The following is a 23,508-nucleotide window of genomic DNA, read 5'->3' on the forward strand; positions in this document are numbered from 1 at the left end:
AACTCAGAAATCCACCTGCCTCTGCCTCCCAAGTGCTGGAATTAAAGGCATGCGCCACCACTGCCTGGCAAGAAAACCCTTTTTTAAAGCTGGGTAGTGGTGGCACACGCCTTAAGTCTCAGCGCAGAGGCAGGGACAAGGACAGGGGCAGGGGGTGGGGGCAGAGGGCAGGGGGCAGGTGCCAAGGGGCAGAGGGCAGATGGCAGATGGCAAGGGGAAGATCTTTGTGAGTTTGAGGCCAGCCTGGTCTACAAAGGGAATTCCACCACAGCCAAGGCTGTTACATAGAGAAACCCTGTTTCAGAAAAACCACCCTCCCCTCAAACAAACTTCTTCCTTCATAAATCACTTAGTCTCAGTTATTCTGTTAGAGGAGCTCTTTCTGCTATCTGCTACAATTTAGGAGAATAGGTTATTTATGACTCTTTTCTGTTGCTGAAGAACAGCTGGACTAGGTAATTTACAAAAGAGGAGGTTTGCCTGGGTACAATGTATTTCTGTTTGCCCTTCCAGCACATCTTTCAAGGCTTCTCTCTATAGCGCCTGACATTTTAAGCATCCTGCCTTAAACAACCCAAGCCCCACGGTTTTATCATTTTGTGGCACTCTATGACTTGTAAAATACTTCACATACCTTCTCATTTCATTATTTATAGTTCAGTGGATCTTACTGGCCCCATGTGGCAGAGAGGGAGAAAGCTGTAAGCATTTGAGTGACTTGCCTGCAAGCGAAAGAAAGACATCAAACTGCTTCCTCTGATGGCCAGCCTAGGGCCATTCTGCTCCACAGCAAACCTTTCCAGGCGGGCTAAGTGCTTTGTAAATGCACTGTTGAGAGTCTGGTGCTGTCCTTGGCGGTTATTTAGCTCCCATGGCCGAGATAGAGGGACGATCTAGGAGGATACGCCAGCTTTAATGGAGATCTATCGCTGCCATTACGCTCCGTTTGTGCATCAGTTAGGCTGTGTCCAGACCGGAGGAGGAGAGCCAATGAAGCTGTTTTACTTAAGGCAACAGGTGACTCAGTGAATGCACTCCCGGATTACGGAGACAGTAGAAGTCACTCACAGTCTCTTAACTTGAGGAACATAGTTGGGTGGGTACAGATCGTGGTAAGGACATTCCTTTGGAGACAGGTCATCTCATATTTTGCTTATTGGTCCCAGAATAGCTCCCTCCTCCAAGAGGCCCCGATGCAATCTACTTCTGAAGCCCCTGGACACTTCTGTGGCGAAGTCCACACTGTAATTGTGGCTTCTTCCAAAGTCTGCCTCTGCTGTTTCCTCTTCTAATGACGTTAGAATTGAGCATCCTCAGGCTGGCGAGATGACTCAGCGGGTAAGAGCACTGACTGCTCTTCTGAAGGTCCTGAGTTCGGATCCCAGCAACCACATGGTGGCTCACAATCACCCGTAATGAGATCTGATGCCCTCTTCTGGTACGTCTAAAAACAGCTACAGTGAATTATGCCTGAGCGAGCATGGGCAGGGCGAGCATGGTGGCTGGAGCAAGCAGGCCAGCAGAGGTCCTGAGTTCAATTCCCAGAAGCCACACACATGATAGCTCATGGCCATCTGTACAGCTACAGTGTACTCATACACATAAAATAAATAAAAATAAATCTTAAAAAAAAAAAAAAAGAATTGAGCCTGGCAGTGGTGACACATGCCTTTAATCCCAGCACTTGGGAGGCAGAGGCAGGCAGATTTCTGAGTTCGAGGACAGCCTGGTCTACAGAGTGAGTTCTAGGACAGCCAGGGCTACACAGAGAAACCCTGTCTCAAAAAAAAAAAAAAAAATTGAGCATCCTCATGACATACTCACTTCTCCCAGCCTGTCTTCTGGTTCCTTCCCACTTTGTAGATTTCCCCCCTCAAGTTCACCATATCTCTGTCTTCCCAGCTGTGTTCATGAGCTGCTGTGTGCCTCTGTCTTCTCACACACCTCACCTTAGGACTGAGGTTGGGGTTTCTCAGGATGCTGATGAGTCTGGGCTGAGATGAAACCCAGGATTGTTCTCAGTCACAAGCACTGTCTCCCTCCATCAGGCCACATTCCTGGGTATGGTGGGTGGCTCACCGTGGAGGGATTGCTTCCAGATCTCTTGCTACTTGGCAAGGCAACTTGCGTGAGCCTGGGGCTGGGGGTAGAGCAGAGTGTTTGCCTAGCATTCAGGAGGTCCTTGGTTCCTACTGTCCTGGGATCTCTCAGATCTGAAGCTCCTCTGAGTCTTCTGCAGCAACCACACTGCAGTTCAACTTCTCAGTCTAACATGTAAATGACGAGGGACCCAGGCTTCTTGGTTGGGTTTTCTTAGCACGTGAGAACTATTAGCAGCGTATTATTGCTGTTCAGTGACCTCTTCAGGTGCTGAATGAGAGGGCGAGGGGAAACCCTCTAGATGGGGTGCACTTTGGGCCATGCACAGGCTATCTGAATGTGTGTGTTCCCTCGAGTCCCCTACGTTGGAGACTAGGGACCTTTGGGAGGTGACCGGGCCATGAAGCTCAGAAGAGTGGGATTAGTGTCCTTATAATGGAGCCCCCAGAACACAGCTTTTGCTTCTCTCACTTGAGAATGCAATGAGAAGGTCTCATTGGGAAGCCAGGAAGCAGATCTTCACCAGGTACTCTGACCTCTGACTCCTAGACTCTCAAACAGAGAAACAGACTTTGGTTCTTTATAAGCCTCACAGTTTGTGGCCTTTTGATATAGCACTGGCTGGATAAAGAGAGACGTTAAGTCTGTATTTTGGGGGGAAATAAAGGGTCCTGAGCTAAGAGTATATGCAGATTCGTAAGCAGGGGACCCATTGGTAGGCTGGTTAAGTGGATGGACAGAGAAAATATATGAGAAGGAGTTCTACAGGGAAGGCACATGGGCAAGAGAACATGAGCGATGAACGAGCTGCCACATGGTGATGCTCATAAGTCAGTGCACACTTAGATATTTCCTTAAACAAAGCAGAGAGGGAGAGAGGGAGAGGGCGGGAGGTGGGGGGGGGGGAGAGAGAGAGAGAGAGAGAGAGAGAGAGAGAGAGAGAGAGAGAGAGAGAGAGAGAGAGAGAGAGAGAGAAAGAGACAGAGAGAGAGAAAGAGACAGAGACAGAGAGAGAGACAGAGAGAGACAGAAGGAGAGACAGAGAGAGAAAGAGAGAGAGAGAAAGAGAGAGAGACAGAGAGAGACAAAGAGAGAGAGAAAGACAGAGAGACAGAGACAGAGACAGAGAGAGAGAGAGAGAGAGAGAGAGCACCCAGGTAGCTGGCCTTGACCACTTTGGTCCCACTTCATTGAGCTGTTTTTGTTTTGTTTTGTTTTGTTTGTTTGTTTGTTTGAGACAGGGTTTCTTTGTGTAGCCCTGGCTGTCCTGGAACTCACTCTGTAGACCAGGCTGGCCTCGAACTCAGAAGTCCGCCTGCCTCTGTCTCCTAAGTGCTGGGATTAAAGGCGTGCGCCACCACCACCCACCTTCATTGAGCTTTACTGAGGCATCCACAGCAGCAAGATGAGAGAGCCTTGTCCAGTTCCCGCCACTCAGACACCTAGCTACCAAGGGTGATGTTGCAGATGCTCTGTACACAGCTGCCACCAACAAGGACCAGTGCTGGGTCCTGAGCAGAACTTCATCTCTCAAGGACACCAACCAACCGTGTCCCAGAAGGGGAGAGACATTCTGTCTCATCTCATCAGGAAGTCTAACTACTCTGGGCATTTATTGACAACACAGCCTCAGGCATCCTTACCATCTGAAACCTGACAGAATTCCCGCACAACACTGCCTTGGACCAAAAGCATCCACTGGAAACAGAGGATGTACCCCAGGAGGCACATGACCACAGGAGAAATGTGGTCCTATGCCATATCATACTGGCTACAGGCTATGGGGTAAAAGTGTCGAGGTAGCCTTCCACTTGCAGCGGGAGCTGCTGTAAAACGGTGCGTAGTGTTCTGAGTGAGATTTACACTCTAAATCAGCACCCTCAATATGGTGGCATTGTTGGGAACAAGCAAAAGGAATGCATTCTAAGAACTATCATTTTGTTTTCAGACTCCACTTAATCATAGGGAGAGACTAAGTTCAAGGTTGCAGGCCCTAGGGAGCTGGGGACTTCCCAGTAGCTGCACAGCTTCTGTTGTGACCAGCTGTCTGAGCCCAGACATCTCAGGGACAACTTGTAAGGAGACAGTTGTCTGTGTTCACCCATCTCCAGGACAACTTCTCCATCTTGTTGGCATGATCAAACAAGATCATGCTCCTAAGCCTAGGAATGGACTCCTATCCCACGTCTCCAAATGTTTTCTTAATTGTCTGTTAACTGGTAAGGAATATAGAACTTGCTGTTACCTGAACCAAGGTGCATTAAATTATAAAAGTGTATAATCAATTGTCTGTGATGCCCTAATTAGCCACATGCAGCTGACTTGCTCCTTTGTCCCTTTATTACTCTGTGCTCCAGACCTCATGTCTAGGAGAATGAATTTAGGACCTTGAAGCCAGGTGTCCTGGAAACGCCCCCGTCTCTGATGGGTAGTTACTCCCTTGCTTAACCCATAATGTCAAAAAACAATTGGATAACCACTGCAGCTCCCCTAAGCTCCCCCCTCATTTGTGTTCCTATCCTTTAAAAATGTTGTTCAGTTTCCTTTTGGGGACACAGTTCAGATCCCAAACTGACCATCTCCCTAAGTGCTGAAAAAATAAAGCTTTTTTTTTTTTTCTTCTGAGACAGGGTTTCTCTGCATAGCCCTGGCTGTCCTGGAACTCACTCTGTAGACCAGGCTGGCCTTGAACTCAGAAATCCGCCTGCCTCTGCCTCCCAAGTGCTGGGATCAAAGGCGTGCACCACCACCACCCCACCCAAAGCTTTTGTTTTTTAAGCTTCTGTCTGTCTCTGAAGTGAGTTTTCTCAGCTTCCATTCTGAACCCAACACTATGTCTCCAATAAATACCACATTTGGTTTAGGAATAGGAGTATACACAGGAATGACCCTACTTATTGTTTATCATGACTCTGAGTGATGATGTACTTGGGAATACATGCTCTCCCCTTGTGCAGTGTGGCCTCATAGATACTGAACTCCTCATTTCCACAACATGTCAATGTGCACTCCTGGGGGTTAGGGGGCACCACTATTTGAGAATAGAGTAAACGTTCCAGCAAACTTAACTATCACAGTCATCTGGCTACTTGACACCCCATTTGCTAATCGACGAGCATGCAAGGCATCATGGGTTTAGACAGGATAATGGAGCATCCAGAGGAGGAAGGGGTGTGGTTATGTAGTGGGTTTTGAATGGGAAGGTAACATCCAGGTGACTCATCAGCCAGATCTGCTCAAACTGATGGGCCCACCTGCCATTGGACAGAAATTTTAAAATTTGTGAGTTCAAGTTACCTTTTCTCTTTATACATTACTTCTCTCTGGCATTTTGTTGTAGTGACAGGGAGCTGACTAAAAAAGGCCCATGTTTCTGCATACTGTGTGGCTGTGTAGAAGTTGTCCCATTGGAAAGACTGCTCCCTCTGGGGTGAGCCATATATGTAGAAGGTGGTTCTGATGCTTTGATTGGGAAATCTGTGTTTACTGATGCTGAAGATCTTTGCCCCCAACTGGTTTTTGATCTATCAATAAAGATGGTAGTAGCCAATGGCTGAGTATGGGGCAGGATACAGAGAGTTTACGTGGGTAAGATGCAGAGAGAATTTGAGAGGTCTCAGGAAAGAAGGGGATGCAGTAGTGATAGTAAAAAGGCTAACAAACCATGTAAGTTTTTTGGTTAAGTGGCCTCTGGGTGACTGGGCCTGGGGTATCAGGGGAAGGTTTAGGAGTGCTCAGTCATTGAATAGGCAATGGCAAGGCATTTTAAGGATAACTGGCCTTCTGGGCTGGGCTGGTGACCTGAGCAGACCTTGGGCACAAAATCCACAGCCAGTTCCACAATACCCAGAGGAAGATCCACTCCTAGGTGCTCTAACACATCTAGGGTCATAGGATCAGAGGTGAGGAGGATACAACATCTGCCCCAACACTGGGAGTAACTGGGACCAGCAGGATCCCGGCACCCAGGAACTACACCCCACCAGGGGCACGGGTTCCTTCCAGTTTGGGCCAATGCCCTGAAAAGACCTTGGGTGTGATCTCTGCAGCCAGTCCCATAACACCCAGAGGAAGCTTCACTTCCAGGCACTCTAACATGCCCAGGATCATAGGATCAGAGGTGCCCTGAGCAGACTTTGGGTGCTAACTCAGCAACCAGTCCTACAATACCCAGAAGAAGCTTCATTCCCAGGTGCTCTGACATGCCCAGGATCACAGGATCCCAGGATCACAGGTGCCACACTCACTCATCTACCTTAGTAGGTCTACAGTATCAGGGTTAAAAGCCTGACCATGGACAAAAGGCGTTATGACTTCAAAGGGAGTTTGTGCCTCCTGGGTATTCAGTCAGTGGTTGGCATCTCCTAACTCAGATGTGTTCCAGATTGGTCTCTGCTAAGTCTGTGGAGAAATCTACATGCTTTCTTTATTCAGGCATAAAGGTGCCCTAAGAAATATTTTGTTATAGCCAAACTAAATTGAACAATGTTTCCCGGCCCCCACAATGTTCCAACTAATCCTAATCAGTGCTGAGCTGATTCTTGGCCTGGAATTTCTCAAGGATGTTTCCTATTCAGACACATTGTCTCCAGAGAGGGAAATAGACCAGGCATTAAAGTTTACTGTCAACAAATGGCAAACTATTTCACATATTAGAGAGAAGTTGGTTGGCTCCCTAGCAAATTGGGAGTCTGTCACAAATGCTCCCAGGAATCACTCCCAGGGCTAAAGTAATATATTATTCATGAGAGGTTAGCTAGAATGGTGCATACTTCTGACAACCCAGAAGAATTAGATAGTTGTGTGTTGGCTTAGGGCTGCCAAGGTAGCACAGTGAGGAAGAGTACTTTGGAAGGAATCATTTACACCTGGCTGTTTGATCTGCTGTCTTTGATGTGACTGCTACTTGCCTACGTGATCTTTGACATTCACCCTGTTTTCTGTATACTATATAAGCCTGATTCTTATTTTGTGAAAATACATTCAGATACCACACTTCTTTGTGCTGTATTCTGTCTGTCACTCGCCGAATCCCTTGCCCACCTGGCCAGAACTTTCATCACCCCTCGGAACAAGGGCTCCTTGAAGAAACCCCAGTCCATGGAACCCAGGAGCTTGGTCATACCACGACCTCAGGGTCCCAGAGGCATCTTGACTTCCAGGAACTCTGACACAACCAGGATCTCAGGATCACAGGATTCCAGAATCATAAGATCACAGAGACAGCTGAACTCTGAGGAGTTCTGACACAACCAGTATCACAAGATGGATATATATATATATATATCCAGTCAGATATAGTGAGGGCAGTTACCACAAGAGATAATCAGATGGTGGGAGGCAAGCATAAGAAAATAAGCAATAGAAACCAAGGTTACTTGGCATCATCAGAGTTCAATTCTCCAACCATAGCAAGTCCTGGATATACCATCACACCAGAAAAGCAAGATTCAGATCTAAAAATCACTTCTCATGATGATGATAGAGGACATTAAGAAGGGCATAAATAACTCCCTTAAAGAAATACAGGAGAACACAGGTAAACAGCTAGAACCCTTAAAAAGGAAACACAAAAATCCCTTAAAGAATTACAGGAAAACACAATCAAACAGGTGAAGGAAATGAACAGAACCACCCAAGATCTAAAAATGGAAATAGAAACAATAAAGAAATCACAATGGGAGACAACTCTGAAGCTAAAAAAACCTAGGAAAGAGATCAGGGGCCATAGATGCAAGCATCACCAACAGAATACAAGAGATAGAAGAGAGAACATCAGGGGCAGAAGATACCATAGGAAACATTGACACAACAATCAAAGAAAATGCAAAAAATAGAAATCTCCCAACCAAGAACATCCAGGAAATCCAGGACACAATGAGAAGACCAAACCTAAGGATAATAGGTATAGAAGAGAGTGAAGATTCCCAACTTAAAGGGTCAGTAAATATCTTCAACAAAATTATAGAAGAAAACTTCCCTAACCCAAAGAAAGAGATGCCTATGAACATACAAGAAGCCTACAGAACTCCAAATAGACTGGACCAGAAAAGAAATTCCTCCTGTCATGTAATAATCAAAACACCAAATGCACTAAACAAAGAATATTAAAAGCAGTAAAGGAAATAGGTCAAATAACATATGAAGGCAGACTTATCAGAATTACACCAGACTTCTTACAAGAAACTATAAAAGCTAGAAGATCCTGGGCAGATGTCATACAGACCCTACAAGAACACAAATGCCACCCTAGGCTACTATACCCAGCAAAACTATCAATTACCATAGATGGAGAAAACAAGATATTCCATGACAAAACCAAATTTACACAATATCTTTCCATAAATCCAGCCAGGATAATAGATGGAAAACACCAACACAAGGAGGGAAACTACACCCTAAAAAAAGCAAGAAAGTAATCTTTCAAAAAACCCAAAAGAAGATAGCCACACAAACATAATTCTATCTCTAACAACAAAAGTAACAGGAAGTAAAAATCACTTTTCCCTAATATCCCTTAACATCAATAGACTCAATTCCCCAATAAAAAGACATAGACTAACAGACTGGATACATGAGCAGGACCCAACATTTTGCTGCATACAGGAAACTCACTTCAGTGACAAAGACAGATACTACCTCAGAGTAAAAGGTTGGAAAACAATTTTCCAAGCAAATGGTCCCAAGAAACAAGCTGGAGCAGCCATTCTAATATCGAATAAAATCAACTTTCAACCAAAAGTTATCAAAAAAGATAAGGAAGGACACTTCATACTGGTCAAAGGAAAAGTCTACCAAGATGAACTCTTAATTCTGAAAAATCTATGCTCCAAATGCAAGGGCACCCACATTCATAAAAGAAACTTTATCCCACACAATAATAGTGGGAGACTTCAACACCCCACTCTCAACAATGGGCAGATCATGGAAACAGAAACTAAACAGAGACACAGTGAAACTAACGGAAGTTAAGAACCAAATGGATCTAACAGATATTTATAGAACATTTCATTCTAAAACAAAAGAATACACCTTCTTCTCAGCACCTCATGGTATCTTCTCCAAAATTGACCATATAATTAGTCACAAAACATGCCTCAACAGATCCAAGGAGATTGAAATAATCCCATGCACTCTATCAGATCACCACAGACTAAGGCTGGTCTTAAATACCAACAGAAACAACAGAAAGCACACATACACATGGAAGCTGAACAATGCTCTACCTAATGATAACTTTGTCAAGGAAGAAATAAAGAAATTAAATGCCTTTTAGAATTTAATGAAAATGAAAACACGTCATACCAAAACTTATGGGACACAATAAAAGCAGTGGTAAGAGGAAAACTCATAGCTTGAAGTGCCTCCAAAAAGAAACTGGAGAGAGCATACACTAGCAGCTTGACAGCACACCTGAAAGCTCTAGAACAAAAAAAAGCAAATACACCCAAGAGGAGTAGACAGCAGGAAATAATCAAACTCAGGGCTGAAATCAACTAAATAGAAACAAAAAGAACTATACAAAGAATCAACAAAACCGGGAGCTGGTTCTTTGAGTAAATCAACATGATAGATAAAGCCTTAGCTAGACTAACCAGAGGGCACAGAGACAGTATCCTAATTAATAGAATTAGAAATGAAAAGGGAGTCATAACAACAAAATATAGCTTAAAAGAATTATTTTGTCTAACACTAACAGTTGAAAATATTAAAATCATGTTCTACAGACATCATGGAAATATTATTGATAATTTTTCTCAGTGTGCTTTAAGATTACGTTTCTCAGTTGTTTAAGATTAGCATTTTCTTAATGTTTAACTTCAAAGAGTTTTTGCTATTTTGAAATTTTTAAAATATACTTACTGATAAAATAGTTTTTCCCCTAGAAACACTGATAATTTTTTTTAAGCAAACTGATTGTTAGATGATGTACACAGATATATAATGTGTTTTAAATATACTATGTCAGGTGGTATCATATAAGGGTTTTTAAATATATTTCTTAAGGACTCATTTTTAATTTTTTATGCTTTTTTATCATGTTCAATTGCCAAAGAATATTCTGTATGTTTTGAAACAATTTAGTATTCAACATTAGATATAGGATCCTCAGTTATGGATAGTATTAAATATTCATTAATGATATTTTTAAGATATGAAAAGATATGAATATAAAAGTTGAACAAATTTTTTATCTATTATTTGATTCTCAAAATACTCAGTATTATTAACATGTTTGATGTATAAAATGCATTTAAATAATAAAAATTTAAGAAAAAAAAAGAATAACTTATCAGTGTGTGACTCACTGGGAACTTAAAGTGTTGTAGACAAAACTACTGGTTACAATGGGCCCCAGTGCAGTAGGTAAGAACTCACTTTTAAAATCATTTGGAGAGTCTGTGATTGAATGCACACACACAAATGATATCAGTCTAGAAGGTGCTAGAACTGGTTTCTCAGTGACAGGATTCCAGCATGCAAAACTAGAACAAAAGGAACACAGCTGTGGCCAGAGAGAGCTTAAGCTGAGAGGCTGGGAATTCCTGCTGTGCAAACACTCTGCCTGGTTCCCTGAGTGCTGCTCTGTGGAAACAGTGAGAAGCAAACAATAAAGCTGCCTGCTTCCAGCCACCAGATAAATAAAGGATAGAGATTTATAAATCTGATTTAATTGTTTTTAAGGATAGAAGGGAATATACAGATTTTGACAGAGCCATGTGGGGATTTCTTCCTGGGGTTCAAAACTGATATAAAGAGTTTAAGATGAGAGTCAGAGAGGCAGATGGTAGATGCAGCAGGCATTCAGCTTCACAGAAGAGAGAAGTTAGGGAAAATGAATGAACAAATGCTTTAAAGATATGTAAAAGTCTTGCCAGTACAATTTCTTGGATCTTTGAACATGTTTGACACGGGATATCTGGGATTGTCAGTCTAGTATGATAAAAATTAGAGCATGTAAATACTTACACAGTAAGTAAAAGGGAATTAAATTAAAGCTAAATACAGAGACATATAAATATTGAGCTTTTGATCTTGAAAAAAATTGGTTGCAAGCAGGAGGCAGGGAGCCTAGCCTATCTCAGACAGTAGAAACTTAGGCCTTGAGAATTATACAAAGAGAAAGGGGCACACTACAAAATGTACCCACAGAGATATTAATGTCCATAGTAGGGAGGATTCAAGTTTACACAGATGTATCAATAATTTAGGCCTTGACCTTATGAAGGTCAGCGCCGGGGACAGTAGAAGCTCTGTCTCAACTGATAATATTTGTTTAGATTGCTTTAATTGCTTTGAATTGTTTTGGTTATCAAAATGAGTGTGGTTATGAGTTTGGTGGTTATGTTAAAGTTCCTCGTGGAGAGAGGTCAAGCTATATATATATATACCCTTAATGAATTCTGGTTACTGGACCAAGGACATGCTATTTTGGGAGAAAGGCTCTGTATTTGTGTTGACAGGAAGGGAGAATAGGCTCTGGATCCTTTCCAGAGTGATATGGATCAGATATGATAGAGGAGGACCACCTGAAGATCTCAAAAAATTTGAGAAAATCAAACAAGACAGGTAAATCAATCTGCTGATTCCATGACATCGGAGCAGCCCAGTAACTGGCTTAGACATAAAAATGTCTCTAGCCAAAACTTCAGCTAAAATGAGACAATAAATCTTTTGGTTATGGAATCCCTAAGATTCTTCATGCCCTCCTTCATATGGCATGAATGAAAATTTATTACATTTGGTTACTGGTAAAATTAACTCATAGAAAAGACAGTTGTCTTTCACCTGCTCAAACAAGGAGCAGAATTTCATCCTTAACTGATCTAGGCACCCTGCACAATCCAAATGAATGTCTTAATGGTACTAAAATTTTGGTTGTAAGATTCATATATTATGTACAGCTTTGGCAAGATTCATCCTCAGAGATACTGAACTGACCTGCTGTTCCAGGCCCCAGCTTCTTGATGCTGTCCAGAGACTTACTTCTAGAATAGCTTCAGGAATTGCTGCTGATTTCAGGTCATCTCACCTCATCCAAACTTACCCATGGATCCAGTCAGAACTTTGGTCAAGCCCTGAGCCTTTTATGCATACAGAGACTGGATAACTGATGCTAAAGCTAGCTTTCTTAATTCTAACCAATTTTTTAGTTTTCCTACCCCTTCATACCCCCTTAAAGAATTTCTCATCGTCTCCAATCAGCAGGAAGAAGCCATGGAGTGTTGTCAGCCTTATTTCTTGGGTTTGGGTGTCTGGTTATGGTTATTTTAGAAACTAGATAAGTTGTCATTTTAAGGGATAATTTGGGAATGGTCATAATTTTGAACATGGAGGAAATAGAAGGGATGGATTGCTAAATTTTCTTGAAGAAAACATTGTGTAACCATAATCTTACATGGTAGAAATCTTTTTTTTTTTTTTTTTTTTTTTTTTTTTTTTTTTTGGTTTTTCAAGACAGGGTTTCTCTGTATAGCTCTGACTGTCCTGGAACTCACTCCATAGACCAGGCTGGCCTTGAACTCAGAAATCTGCCTGCCTCTGCCTCCCAAGTGCTGGGATTAAAGGTGTGTGCCACCACTGTCCGGCTGGTAGAAGTCTTTATAATTATGTGAAATTGAAGTTATAATCTCTTATACTGGTATAGAATATATATATTGATATAGAATTAAGGTTTTCATTGGTATGAATTTGTATATTGATACAAAATTTGAATTTAATATTGTTATTCTTAGATAGGCATTGTGCCTATGCAACTCATTTAAGAACAAGATGATTAAGTAATACAAATTAAGGGCCAGATAGTAAGATCATGGTTAGGTTAGATTCTAAATTAATTATAATAAAGTACTTTCAATTTACTCAAATAGAAATGGCTAAGAACAGCTAAGGTTTAACAGTTCAAATACACTTTACATAGATAGTCATCAGAAATCCACAAAATCTGACATTTAATCATTTCATTATTATTAGAAGTTTTGACTAGAGACATATCTGCTCCTGACATTACCTATTTCAGAGTTCAAAAAAGATATTGAGCATCTTTATCTCCAGGCGAGGTTGCTTATCATGGCAAAGTAGCCATGGGGCAGAAATTGCCCATTACATCTACAGACAAAATACTGTCCAAAATGGACACACTATGCAGAATAGTTGACTGTTGGCTCTGCCAAGAAAGAGTAAACAGTCCTTTATAATTCTGCTTTACAAAGATCTATCAGATGATCCTGGGCCAGAAGGCTGAAGACTGATGCTCCAATGTTTTGAGGAATGGGGGACTGTCCAGGTAGTCAGCTGTTTCTACAATTGTTTGAGAAGCTGTGTTTGGTGCTTTCTACATACCCAGGTAATGTTTAATGTGTTCTCAGATTTCTGAAGGGGTTGAAGACTAATTATAGTCCCATAAAGAAACTTAAGTTGTTTAACATTAAAGACAGGATCTAGAGCAGAAAGAATGGCTTTCAGATGGTGCTACAGGCTAAAATCTACACAAATAATTCTAAATAATTCAGGGATAGAATTGTAACTCTTTAAGTTAAGAATGATGGTAGAGTACTTTGTCTAATTGACAAATATGATGGACTAGATATTAATTTTACATCATACTTTGTAATTTACATGATTGCAACATTCTGCCCAATTTATGTTGGAGAGAAAAGGTTTTGTTTTGTTTATTTGTTTGTTTGTTTTTTAAATTGGACAGAAAAGGTAAGATGTAGAGGGTGGTTCTGATGTTTTGATTGGGAATCTGTGTTTACTGATGCTGAAGATCCTTGCCCTCAATTGGTATTTGATCTATTAATAAAGATGCCAGTATCCAATGACAGAGCATGGGGTGTGACACTGAGAGTTGTGTCGGTAGAAAGCATAGAGAATCAAGAGAACTCAGGAGAGAAGAAAGGGATGCAGTAGCGACAGGAAAAAGGCCAACTAGCCATGTGAGTTTTCAGGAAAGTGGTTTCTGGGCCTGGGGTAGCAGGGGAAGATTTAGGAGTGCCCAGTCATCAAGTTAGCCAAGGCATGTTAAGAATAACTGGTATGTGCCTGCGCCCATTTGTGTGTGTGTTTATGTTTGTGTGTGTGTGTGTGTTTTCTATTCAGAGATCCAAGAGAGCTCCTGGGCATGTGTGCATGTGTGACTCACTGGGAACTTAAGGTGGTATAGACAAAACTCCCTTCTGTACATATATCCCACCATGTCACTGTGATGTGTTATTATGGCTCCCTGTGACAGTACATTATGAACTATGGGTGACTATACTTGTAGGCACTTTAAGTTTGCTGTTATGTTTGTTTTAGTAGGGAAACCTGAAGAAAAATAAAATTTATTACTGTATCACCAAAATATTGTGAGGTCTCTGAGTTGATTCAGTGTTGTTTCACACCAACTAGTGTCTGAATTTACCATGCCCTGGAGCAGTATTTTGCGAGCCAATAAGTAGTACCCCTCGTCTCTCTTTGCAGAGTGACCACAAAAGACAGCTGAGAGGTGACACTGGTGCTTCCATGGGGAGAAAGTGGTGATCGGCACAGCTCCCAAAGGCTTGGTCAACAGTCACCTAGTGGTACCAACCTACCTTGCCTTTGATAAATGTCTATCACAATAAAGTTGTTTAGAATTAGAAGGGACATTTGCAAGCCATTTGTAAACACATATATTCCTAGTGCATGTGATCATTTTTATCCCAGCCAATTCTAGCTTTATCCTTGTGACTCAGAAGGCTGGCGACTTGAGCTGTGGCTCACTAGGGTAGTCTCCCTTTCTCTTCTGACTGAAAAGATGACTGAGACAAGAGCCTTTCTGGGTTTCTCTTTCTAGAGAAGATAATATCAAGGAACAAAAAGCAATCATCTCTGAAGGGAAGGACACAAGAGGAGTTACAAGTTGTTGACTGGATAAAAAAATGCTTTGAGAGAACTGAGCTGAAGGGAAAATGTGAAGAGGCCCAATGAATGGGGTTTGCAAGTATCAGCAGCATTTGGACATGGGTGCCTTTGAAGACCAGTTTCAAGGGGGGTGCTGCAAGTAGGTGTTGATTCTTCGATGTGAGCAGTGTCATCATTCCCAAAACTGCAGGGCAGTGAAGCTGCCAAAGCTACCTTTCTACCAACTGTGTTTGAGAAATGTAGGCATCAAGGCACAGGTCAGCTCTGTTGAAAACAGACCTCTCCTTTAACAAGGACACACCCGTTAGTCCTTCTAATCCTTTTCAAACAGTTCCTCAACTGGGGATTAAGCACGTAGGTATATGAGCTTATGGGGGTCATTTTCATTTAAACCCCCACACTGGACAGCAGACATGCTTTTCTTACACTGTTGGGTGGTTTGCTTTGTTTTCAAATAGGAGGAATAGGAGGGTGGGTCTGCGATCAGGAGATAGATGCAAAAGGCATGTTTAGAGGCAAGGAGCTCTAGAGGTAGTGTAAGACCTGAAATTAACCTGTCACTCCCACCTGCCCAAGGACCAGGTAACTTCAGGGAATGCTTGGAGTTGTAGTTCTTGGACAAAAACAAAGCCTCATAGGAGAATACGATGGTCTATGTGTTTTGTCCGTAAAAGCCCTGACAACACGTGTCTCTGCGCCACTCTTCTGGAAATTCCAGGGAGTAGTCCTGACCAAAGTTCACCTCTTGGTCAGTATTTAATATTTAGTAAAACTCACCTCAACTTGGGTCTGGCAAATCTAAGGAATCACAGTATGGCTCTATAATCAATGCTGAAGAGGCACTATGGCATGCACTACTCATGAAACATTGAAATCCTTATGTTGACTGTGCAACTTTTCAGTATCTAGAGAATTCATGGACTGCCACACAAGCAGGGATCTCACCCTTTATCCACAGGGTTTGGAACAATTCCTCATCTACTATAGGTGTTTAGTGTATATTGCTGAATAAAATAATACCCTTTCACTATGATGCTACCAGAACTCAACATGCATCTATCCAATGGAAATGCACAGGTTCTGTATTGGACTTGGGGCTGCAGAAATGGATACAGGAGAAGAGCAGGAGAGATGCTTGTACCTTTGCCCACAAATGCTGTGTTCCACAATAGTGTTTAGGACCACTGTCAAGAGTCTAGTCCTTCCTTTTGATGAGCTCAGAACCACTTTCCATGACTTTCAGGGAAGTGTTTTAAAAAACTATATATTTGTTGGGCTTGGCCAACAGTATGTTGATATAATTGTTGACTTTCTTTTAGCTCTCTCCCATGATTCTCTTCTGATGGGAAACACATTCATTTTGCCAGGTAGTCAAGCAGGCTTCTTGACACACACATACAGAAACACACATACACATGTGTATGTATATATATATACACACACACACATATATACATATCATACATGTACACATATATGTATATAAAAATTATATATGTATATGTATATATAAATGTTCCATTTAACATGCACTGATAGTATGATGGTATATGCTCCTTGATGCTGGTCATATGAACTTAAGGTCATTTTTAATGCTCATTCATTCATGTATATGGCTTAGATATTAAGGTTATAATGACTTAAAACCAAGGTTGGTTGTTCTTTCTTGAAGAAAATTGGTGAAAGTTGGTGAAATTACTGGGAGAATCAGGAGCTTGGGCAGTTTAAGGGTAAGTAAAGTTGTTCCTCATTTTCAAATTGAATCTCACACCTTGGGAGCTTTGGTTGAGTCTGGGGTACTGATGGATGCCAATTGTTTGTTTATTCCCATTTCACAGAGCCTCTTGCTTCATCACCCTGCGCTACAAAGATCTCAGAGCATGGGTTCCAAGGCTAGTATTATTGCTGCTTTCCATACCCAGTGAGCTTGAACTTGAGTCTCCCTGAGCTGAAATAAATGAACAGAAGGCACAGTTGCCTCCATGACTGTATAAATAGAGTTCATTCCTAAGTCTACTGATATTGCTGGTGGTCAACAACTAAGGATCTTATGAACAGACCCAAGTGTACTAATTATATTTATTTAGTTATGCTAATATTGGGCAAGTCCAGCTGCACAGTCCCTTACAGAGATGCGCGTCTCTCTACGCAGCACTGTCATGTTCTCGGCTATGAATCTGAAGTGCTCTGAAATGGTCATGTCTACTTGCTAGGTTCTTATCAGTGAGATGGGGTGTCTATTTGCCTAGGCTAGGTGCTTGAACCCTTGTCAGCCACTGTATCAAGGTAAAAGTGATGAGCAAATTCATCAACTGTGCTGGAGTTCCTAGCCCCTCTCTCCTGTGGTTTGATCGATCATAACTGATAAATAAAAGGACACATGTTTGCATTTTCCTAAGCCTTGTGTGGCTCATTAGTGAGCAGGAAATGTGCTCTTTACTCAATCAGGATGAAGATACAGCTTAGCCTGGTCTGTGAGACTGATGGAAATACGCAGCTATTTCCTCGCATGTGGTAGTATGCAATACGTGTTCAGTAGTCACTGCATGCATACAGTCCCTGACTCACCATGCTTCAGCGTTGATTCCTTTTTGTTTTTTGTTGTTGTTGTTTTTTTTTTTTTTTGGTTGTTGTTGTTTTTTTCGAGACAGGGTTTCTCTGTGTAGCCTTGTCTGTCCTGGAACTCACTCTGTAGACCAGGCTGACCTCGAACTTAGAAATCCGCCTGCCTCTGCCTCCCAAGTGTGCCACCACTGCCCAGCGCATTGATTCTTGAAGACAGTGCAAAAGCTATATGTGTAGAGTAGTCACTCTACTTGGGCTTCAGAGCTTTGACCTTTTCTGAGTAGCTACAAGCTTGTATCCTCTGTAATGATGCTGTGCAGTGGTAATAGCAACTTCTACTTGGCCTGTTGATTGCCAGGGCTAGCAATAAAGTCCCTACAGTGTGCCGCATGGCTAAGTTGGGATGTTCTGTAGGTTGGAGTCTTTCAAAGCATCTTTGACTTTGTAATATTCGTGGCTTATAATGAGTTTATTTGGGATGTCACCCCATCACAAGCAAGGAATGGTTGTGCGTGCAGAAGTAATTCCCTTCAGCCTGCCAGGTGTGTCCAACTTTCTGAAACTGTGACAGTTGTCATCTATATACACTGTCTTGCTTTGAGCATGGCTCAATCATGGATTCCCCTCGCCCCTGAATTGCAAAAAATGCCCTTGTAATGGTCTAAGGAAGTTTATGATTGAGTGTTGAGAGCTGGATTCATGGCTGTGTTGTGCAATCAACCTATAGGTCACAGGTTGGGCACACTTGCAACAAAGGCATCGAATAATGAAATAAGAGTAGAGGCATTATCTGGTTTAGATACTGTTCAGTTGTCTTATCCCAGTCTCCTCTGATCACACTGGTGTGCTTTATCCCTATACCATACTCCTCAGGGAGAAAAGCTATTAGGGATCAGGCATATACCCCTCTTGGGAAAGCTACGTGGTGCCCTGTGAGTGGGGGATGATCCCGGGGAACCCGGAGCCTCACTCAGTTGCAAGGTTTCTGCGCTTAGACTTTCACAGTAGAGCTAAGATCCTGTGACCTGCGGAGGAGCTGCTGCGTACCGGGGTGCCAGGCATCCTTTAGCAGGCATCTCTTACCTGAGAAGTCACCCCCGCAGCTTCAAACAGTGAGTTGCAATCCCCTTCATGGTATGCTTCCTTACAGTCCCGGCAGAAAACAAACTGCAAGAGAATATGCCGCATGTCAGAACATTCCACTGCATTTGCTCTCTGGCTTGAGTGGTGGCTTCTGGGTCAAATTACTATTTGCAAAGTGGGATCAGCTTATATTTCCATGCATCTGCTTACTGTTAGAGAGTGTTCTGTGAGCCTCAACAGGGCCACAAAGATGAACCATGCATTATCTCAGCCATGTCCAAGGCTGCTGCCAAGGCTGAGGACGACTCCACATTGTGACTTAGTGAACTGGGGTCAGCATCTCACCTGACACCTGAGATACCAACAGAGTTACAGAGATGAACCACGCGCCTCATTTCGTTTCCTCCTGGTGTCCCCGGCAACACAGGAGGATGCCTGCAAGGAGGCGATCCTGGAAGTAGAACAGCTTCATTCCAGGTTCATCTCTCATGTGTGTTCTAAGTTTGTTTTACAAATACAATAGACTTGTATGGTTAGAAGACATATTCTTGTATTGAGAGCCTGTTAATGAAGAAGGAATGGGCTGTTTGGGGACTGGACTGTGGCCCTCTGTGTGTGCTCCCTCATTCTCCTAGATTCAGAAGGGAGTGTCTTCTTCCCTAGTACCTTGGAACAAGGCTCCATCCAGATGTGGAGCCTTTGATGTGTGAGTGGGGTAAAAGGAACCATTAGGATGGCCCTAACCCTTTAGGACTGGTGTCCTTGTAAGAAGAGACCAGAGCATGAAACGCATGGGCTGAGGAGTATGCACGTGTGGATTAGAGAGACAAGACGACCATTTGCCAGCCAAGGAGAGAGGTCCCAGAAGCAACCACGAGGAGAATGTGTTTCTGTTGTTTATAGCCCCCAGCCTGCTGTATTTTGTTTCAGCAGTCTTAGGAAACACATGTGGGAAACTGATACAGGTCTTTTGTTGGTGGTGGTGCTGGGGATGGAAACTGGGGCCTGGGGTGGCTGAGCAAGCACTGTACCACAGAGCCACACCCCAACCCTTGCATCAGGGCTTTCCACTGGGTCACGATGCTCCCTGCAGGCCCCAGTGACCATTGATAAGAGACACTGAGGACTTTGCTGCCCTTACCCTTCACTTTGCAGAGGTAACTGAAAAGGTAACGGAGCCCCTCCAGACGGCAAGCATGCCATGTTTCCCCCATTGCTATCCATGTCCAAGGCTGCTGCGGTGGCTGAGGACGGCTCCACATGGTGACTCGCTGAACTGGGGTCAGCATCTCACCTGACAGCTGACATACCATAGGAAAGCCACCGAAGGCCTGGAGCTCTCAGAAGCCTCCCAAAGGCTTGGGAGTCCTCAAGCTCCTGTGACAGGACATCAGCTGGACATTTGCCATGGTTTTGATGGAGGTAAGATGAGTCTGAACTGAAAATTGAAGGCAAACCAAACAGTGCTGACAGCACCAACTTTGTTTTCAAAGGGCACCAGCTGCGTCTCTGGGACTCAGGAGAAACACCAACCCCACATGTTCTTTCGTCACAACACCTTCACCAAGCAAGGAGACTCATCAGCTGCAGGCTCAACATCCCTCGGACCAAGGTGTTTGGGACCAGATTTAATTCAAACTTGGCATGATTTTTCAGATTTCAGAATGTTTGCATATACACACATATACACATTCACATATACATATATTCACACCTTAACATGCCTACAATATATATATATTCACATATATATATATCATATCAATACACATACACATATATGTGGCTACTGGGAGATTTGGGGGGTTGAACACCAATCAAAGCACACAATTTATTTCATATATGCTGTACCCAAATAGCCTGATGGGAATCTCATGCATTTTTTAGTATGCCTGTTGCTTTTAAATTTTAATTTTAACAATTTTATGGGCTTGGGTACTTTGCCTGCATGTGTACCTGTATACCACATATATATGCCTGGTGCTTGTGGAGGCCAGAACAGGTTATCAGATCCTCTAGAACTAGAGTTACAGGCAGCTGTGAGGTGCCATGTGAGTGTTGGAAATTGAACCCAGATCCTCTGGAAGAGTATCTTTAACCCCTGAACTGTCTCTCCAGTTGCATGCCTGCATTTTGACTGATCCATCGCAGGAGGTCGGGTGTAGTAGAACTTCCCTCTGGTGCCATTACGACAGTGTTCATGAGTTCAGATTTCGAAGGTGTTAGATTTGGGGTCCAGGCTGCTCACTTTGTACTTCTTACAGCAGGAAGGCTGACCTCCAGAGTGATGGGAGACTTCTTCACTTGGAACCTTAAGTTGGTGGGAAAGGGCCTGCATGGGTCCCCTCTCAGATCGCCAGCACTCCCAGGCTCTATGCCTCCATGTTTTATTTATCCCCACTGGATACAGTCAGTTAGTGCTGCCTCCAAAAGTCTCTCTTTCTATTTAGAGTGAGGGCAGGCATCTCCTGGTCGGCCCCACCCCACCCTTCAGCCTTGGCATGCTCAGTTGGCTAAGCCACAGAGAGCTAGCCATAGAGAGCTGGCTGTGACTCCCCGCCACTTGGAGGGAAGCTAGTCTGATCTCTTGGCGTGACAGGGAAAGCACTTCACATCTTATTAGCTAGGGGATGAGATATAAAATCAGTTTCATGGTGCAGGAACACCCTGGAGGTTGATCAGTTTGTCAGAATAAATAGGCCTCTCCTGACGCAAAGACATTAAATTCACCGGTACTGTGAAAAAAAGGACCATAAAGGAAAATAAAAAAAAAGAAAAAAGAAAAAGAAAAACCAAGACAACACACACAAACGAAAGCCCCCACGCTGTGACTGGTGTGAGGAGGATGAAAATGCTGGGTGAATATGCTGGTCGTGACATTAATTCGTGTGTTAATTGGCTTCTATTCCAAGGCATCTGTATCACACAGAGCTCTCTCTAGTTGACAACTTGAATTTGTTCTGCATAAGCTGAGTAACCATCTAGAATAGTGGTTCTCAACCTGTGGGTCTCCACCCCTTTGGAACAGGGGATGAGGGGGTCAAATGACCTTTTCACCGGTGGCACCTAAGACCATCAGAAAATCCAGATATTTACTTTGCCATTCATAACAGTGGCAAAATTACATTTATGAAGTAATTTTATGGCCGGAGTTGGGGGTCACCACAACATTCAAGGGTGGCAGCTTTAGGAAGGTTGAGAACCATTGGTCTAGAAGGGTCTGGTTTGATCTTGAAAGTATTTGGGGGATTTGTAATCACATTGTTCCGAACACTACACAAGGGGGCTTGTTCGACGAATGCAAAGGATTTCCATTTCTAAACCTTGCCCGAAGGCATCCTCAGGTGCCACTGAAAACTCACAGGGCTGAACTGGACAGGTTTGAGTTTTTGAGTAAAACACAGTGACCATCAACATCTAGAAGCCTCTATGAATTAATAACTCAATGTCATGTCTGTGAAATCACAGACTCCCTAGCTGCCTCTGCCCCCAGCCCCCAGATCCTCCCTGCAGTGATAGGGACCTGTGTACAAATGCTCATTTTCTTGGCTAGTCTCTGAAAACCAGGCAGACACTCAGATACACACAAAATTCGATGGTTAGTGGGTCTCTCTCTTTTGTTTGTTAACAGTGGGAAATATTTATTTGGTTTTTTTTAGGTTTATTTATTTTATGTATATGAGTACACTGTAGCTGTTTTTAGATTTATTTATTGTATGCATGTATATGAGTACACTGTAGCTGTCATCAGACAGCATCGGATCCCATTATAGATGGTTGTGAGCTACCATGTGCTGGCTTGGGATTGAACTCAGGACCTCTGGAAGCGTAGGTAGTGCTCTTAACCACTGAGCCATCTCTCCAGCATCAGTGTTTTATTCTTAAATGTCTAAAAGGAACTTCACTTTTGAAAAAGAATGACAAGGTACATGGATTTTAAAAACAGAGTCCCTGAAACTCCCCTCCCATCGCTTCAGCACTAAACATAGCTACATAGCTACAACTTACCTGAATACTTTTAAGAATATCTTCATTGAAACCAACTCATTGTAATTGATTCCTATTTAACAAGATGCCATCTTTCTATACATCCATTTCCAGAAACTGGATTTTTTTTTTTTTGAGATAAGGTCTCACTAAGTAGGTCAAATTTGGGATTAGGCCTTACTCTGGCCCCAGTCTCTTGAGTGCTTGGGTGTTGCTCCGCCTTACCCAGTAACAGAAATCCCTGGGATGATTTTGTGGGCCAGTGCAGAAACTCTACTGGTGCTGAAACTGTGTCAAGAGGGAAAGCTTCTTCAGGAGAAGACAGACAGACCCCTTCCACTCCCCACATAGTTCCACACTCACTGCTGGTCAGCTTGTCTCCCACAGCGCCTTATGGGGTTTTCTCTCACCGGGGTACCAGTGAGAGAAAGGCTGCCATTTTTCACAGATATCACCTATGTGTTAATCACAGCCTCATTGCTACCTAGGCTCCCCGGACACGTACACTGCCCTTCCAAACCTCTGGAGCAGATGCCAGCTGAACTGAGGGAGAGAACTGTGGTCCATTTACACAGCTTGCCTTTCCTGTATCGCCTTCTCTTGAGAGGGATCTCACAGTCACCAGTGACTTCTATAGCATTTCACTTTGCTTTTTAAAAATTGAAATACATATAATTTTTTTTCCAAGATGAGGTCTCATCTTGTAGTATGGTCTGGGCTCGCATTCACCACATAGCCCAGATTGGCTCTGCTTAAGCTTTCCATGTGCTCAGGCATACCATGTTTATAGGTACGTGCAATCCCACCTGACTTATATGCCTTTAAAAAGTTACACAAGAATAGGGTTGGAGATTTTTCTCAGTGGTAGAGAGCTTGTCTAGTAAG

The 23,508-nt window shown here is 42.9% G+C and overlaps 1 protein-coding gene across 4 annotated transcripts in view; it reads right to left on the reverse strand.

The window, feature by feature from the left end:
- Nucleotides 1-23,508, reverse strand: part of Prkn (parkin RBR E3 ubiquitin protein ligase) — a 1,238,651-nt gene that overhangs the window by 36,230 nt on the left and 1,178,913 nt on the right. For all 4 annotated transcript variants that reach the window (XM_031350750.1, XM_031350749.1, XM_031350751.1 and 1 more), the window contains one exon: nucleotides 18,637-18,720. In XM_031350750.1, the coding sequence (XP_031206610.1) occupies nucleotides 18,637-18,720 (84 nt within the window). The remainder of the gene's footprint in view (nucleotides 1-18,636; nucleotides 18,721-23,508) is intronic.

This window comes from Mastomys coucha, unplaced genomic scaffold, assembly GCF_008632895.1.
Source record: "Mastomys coucha isolate ucsf_1 unplaced genomic scaffold, UCSF_Mcou_1 pScaffold5, whole genome shotgun sequence".
Taxonomy (NCBI): Eukaryota; Metazoa; Chordata; class Mammalia; order Rodentia; family Muridae; genus Mastomys; species Mastomys coucha.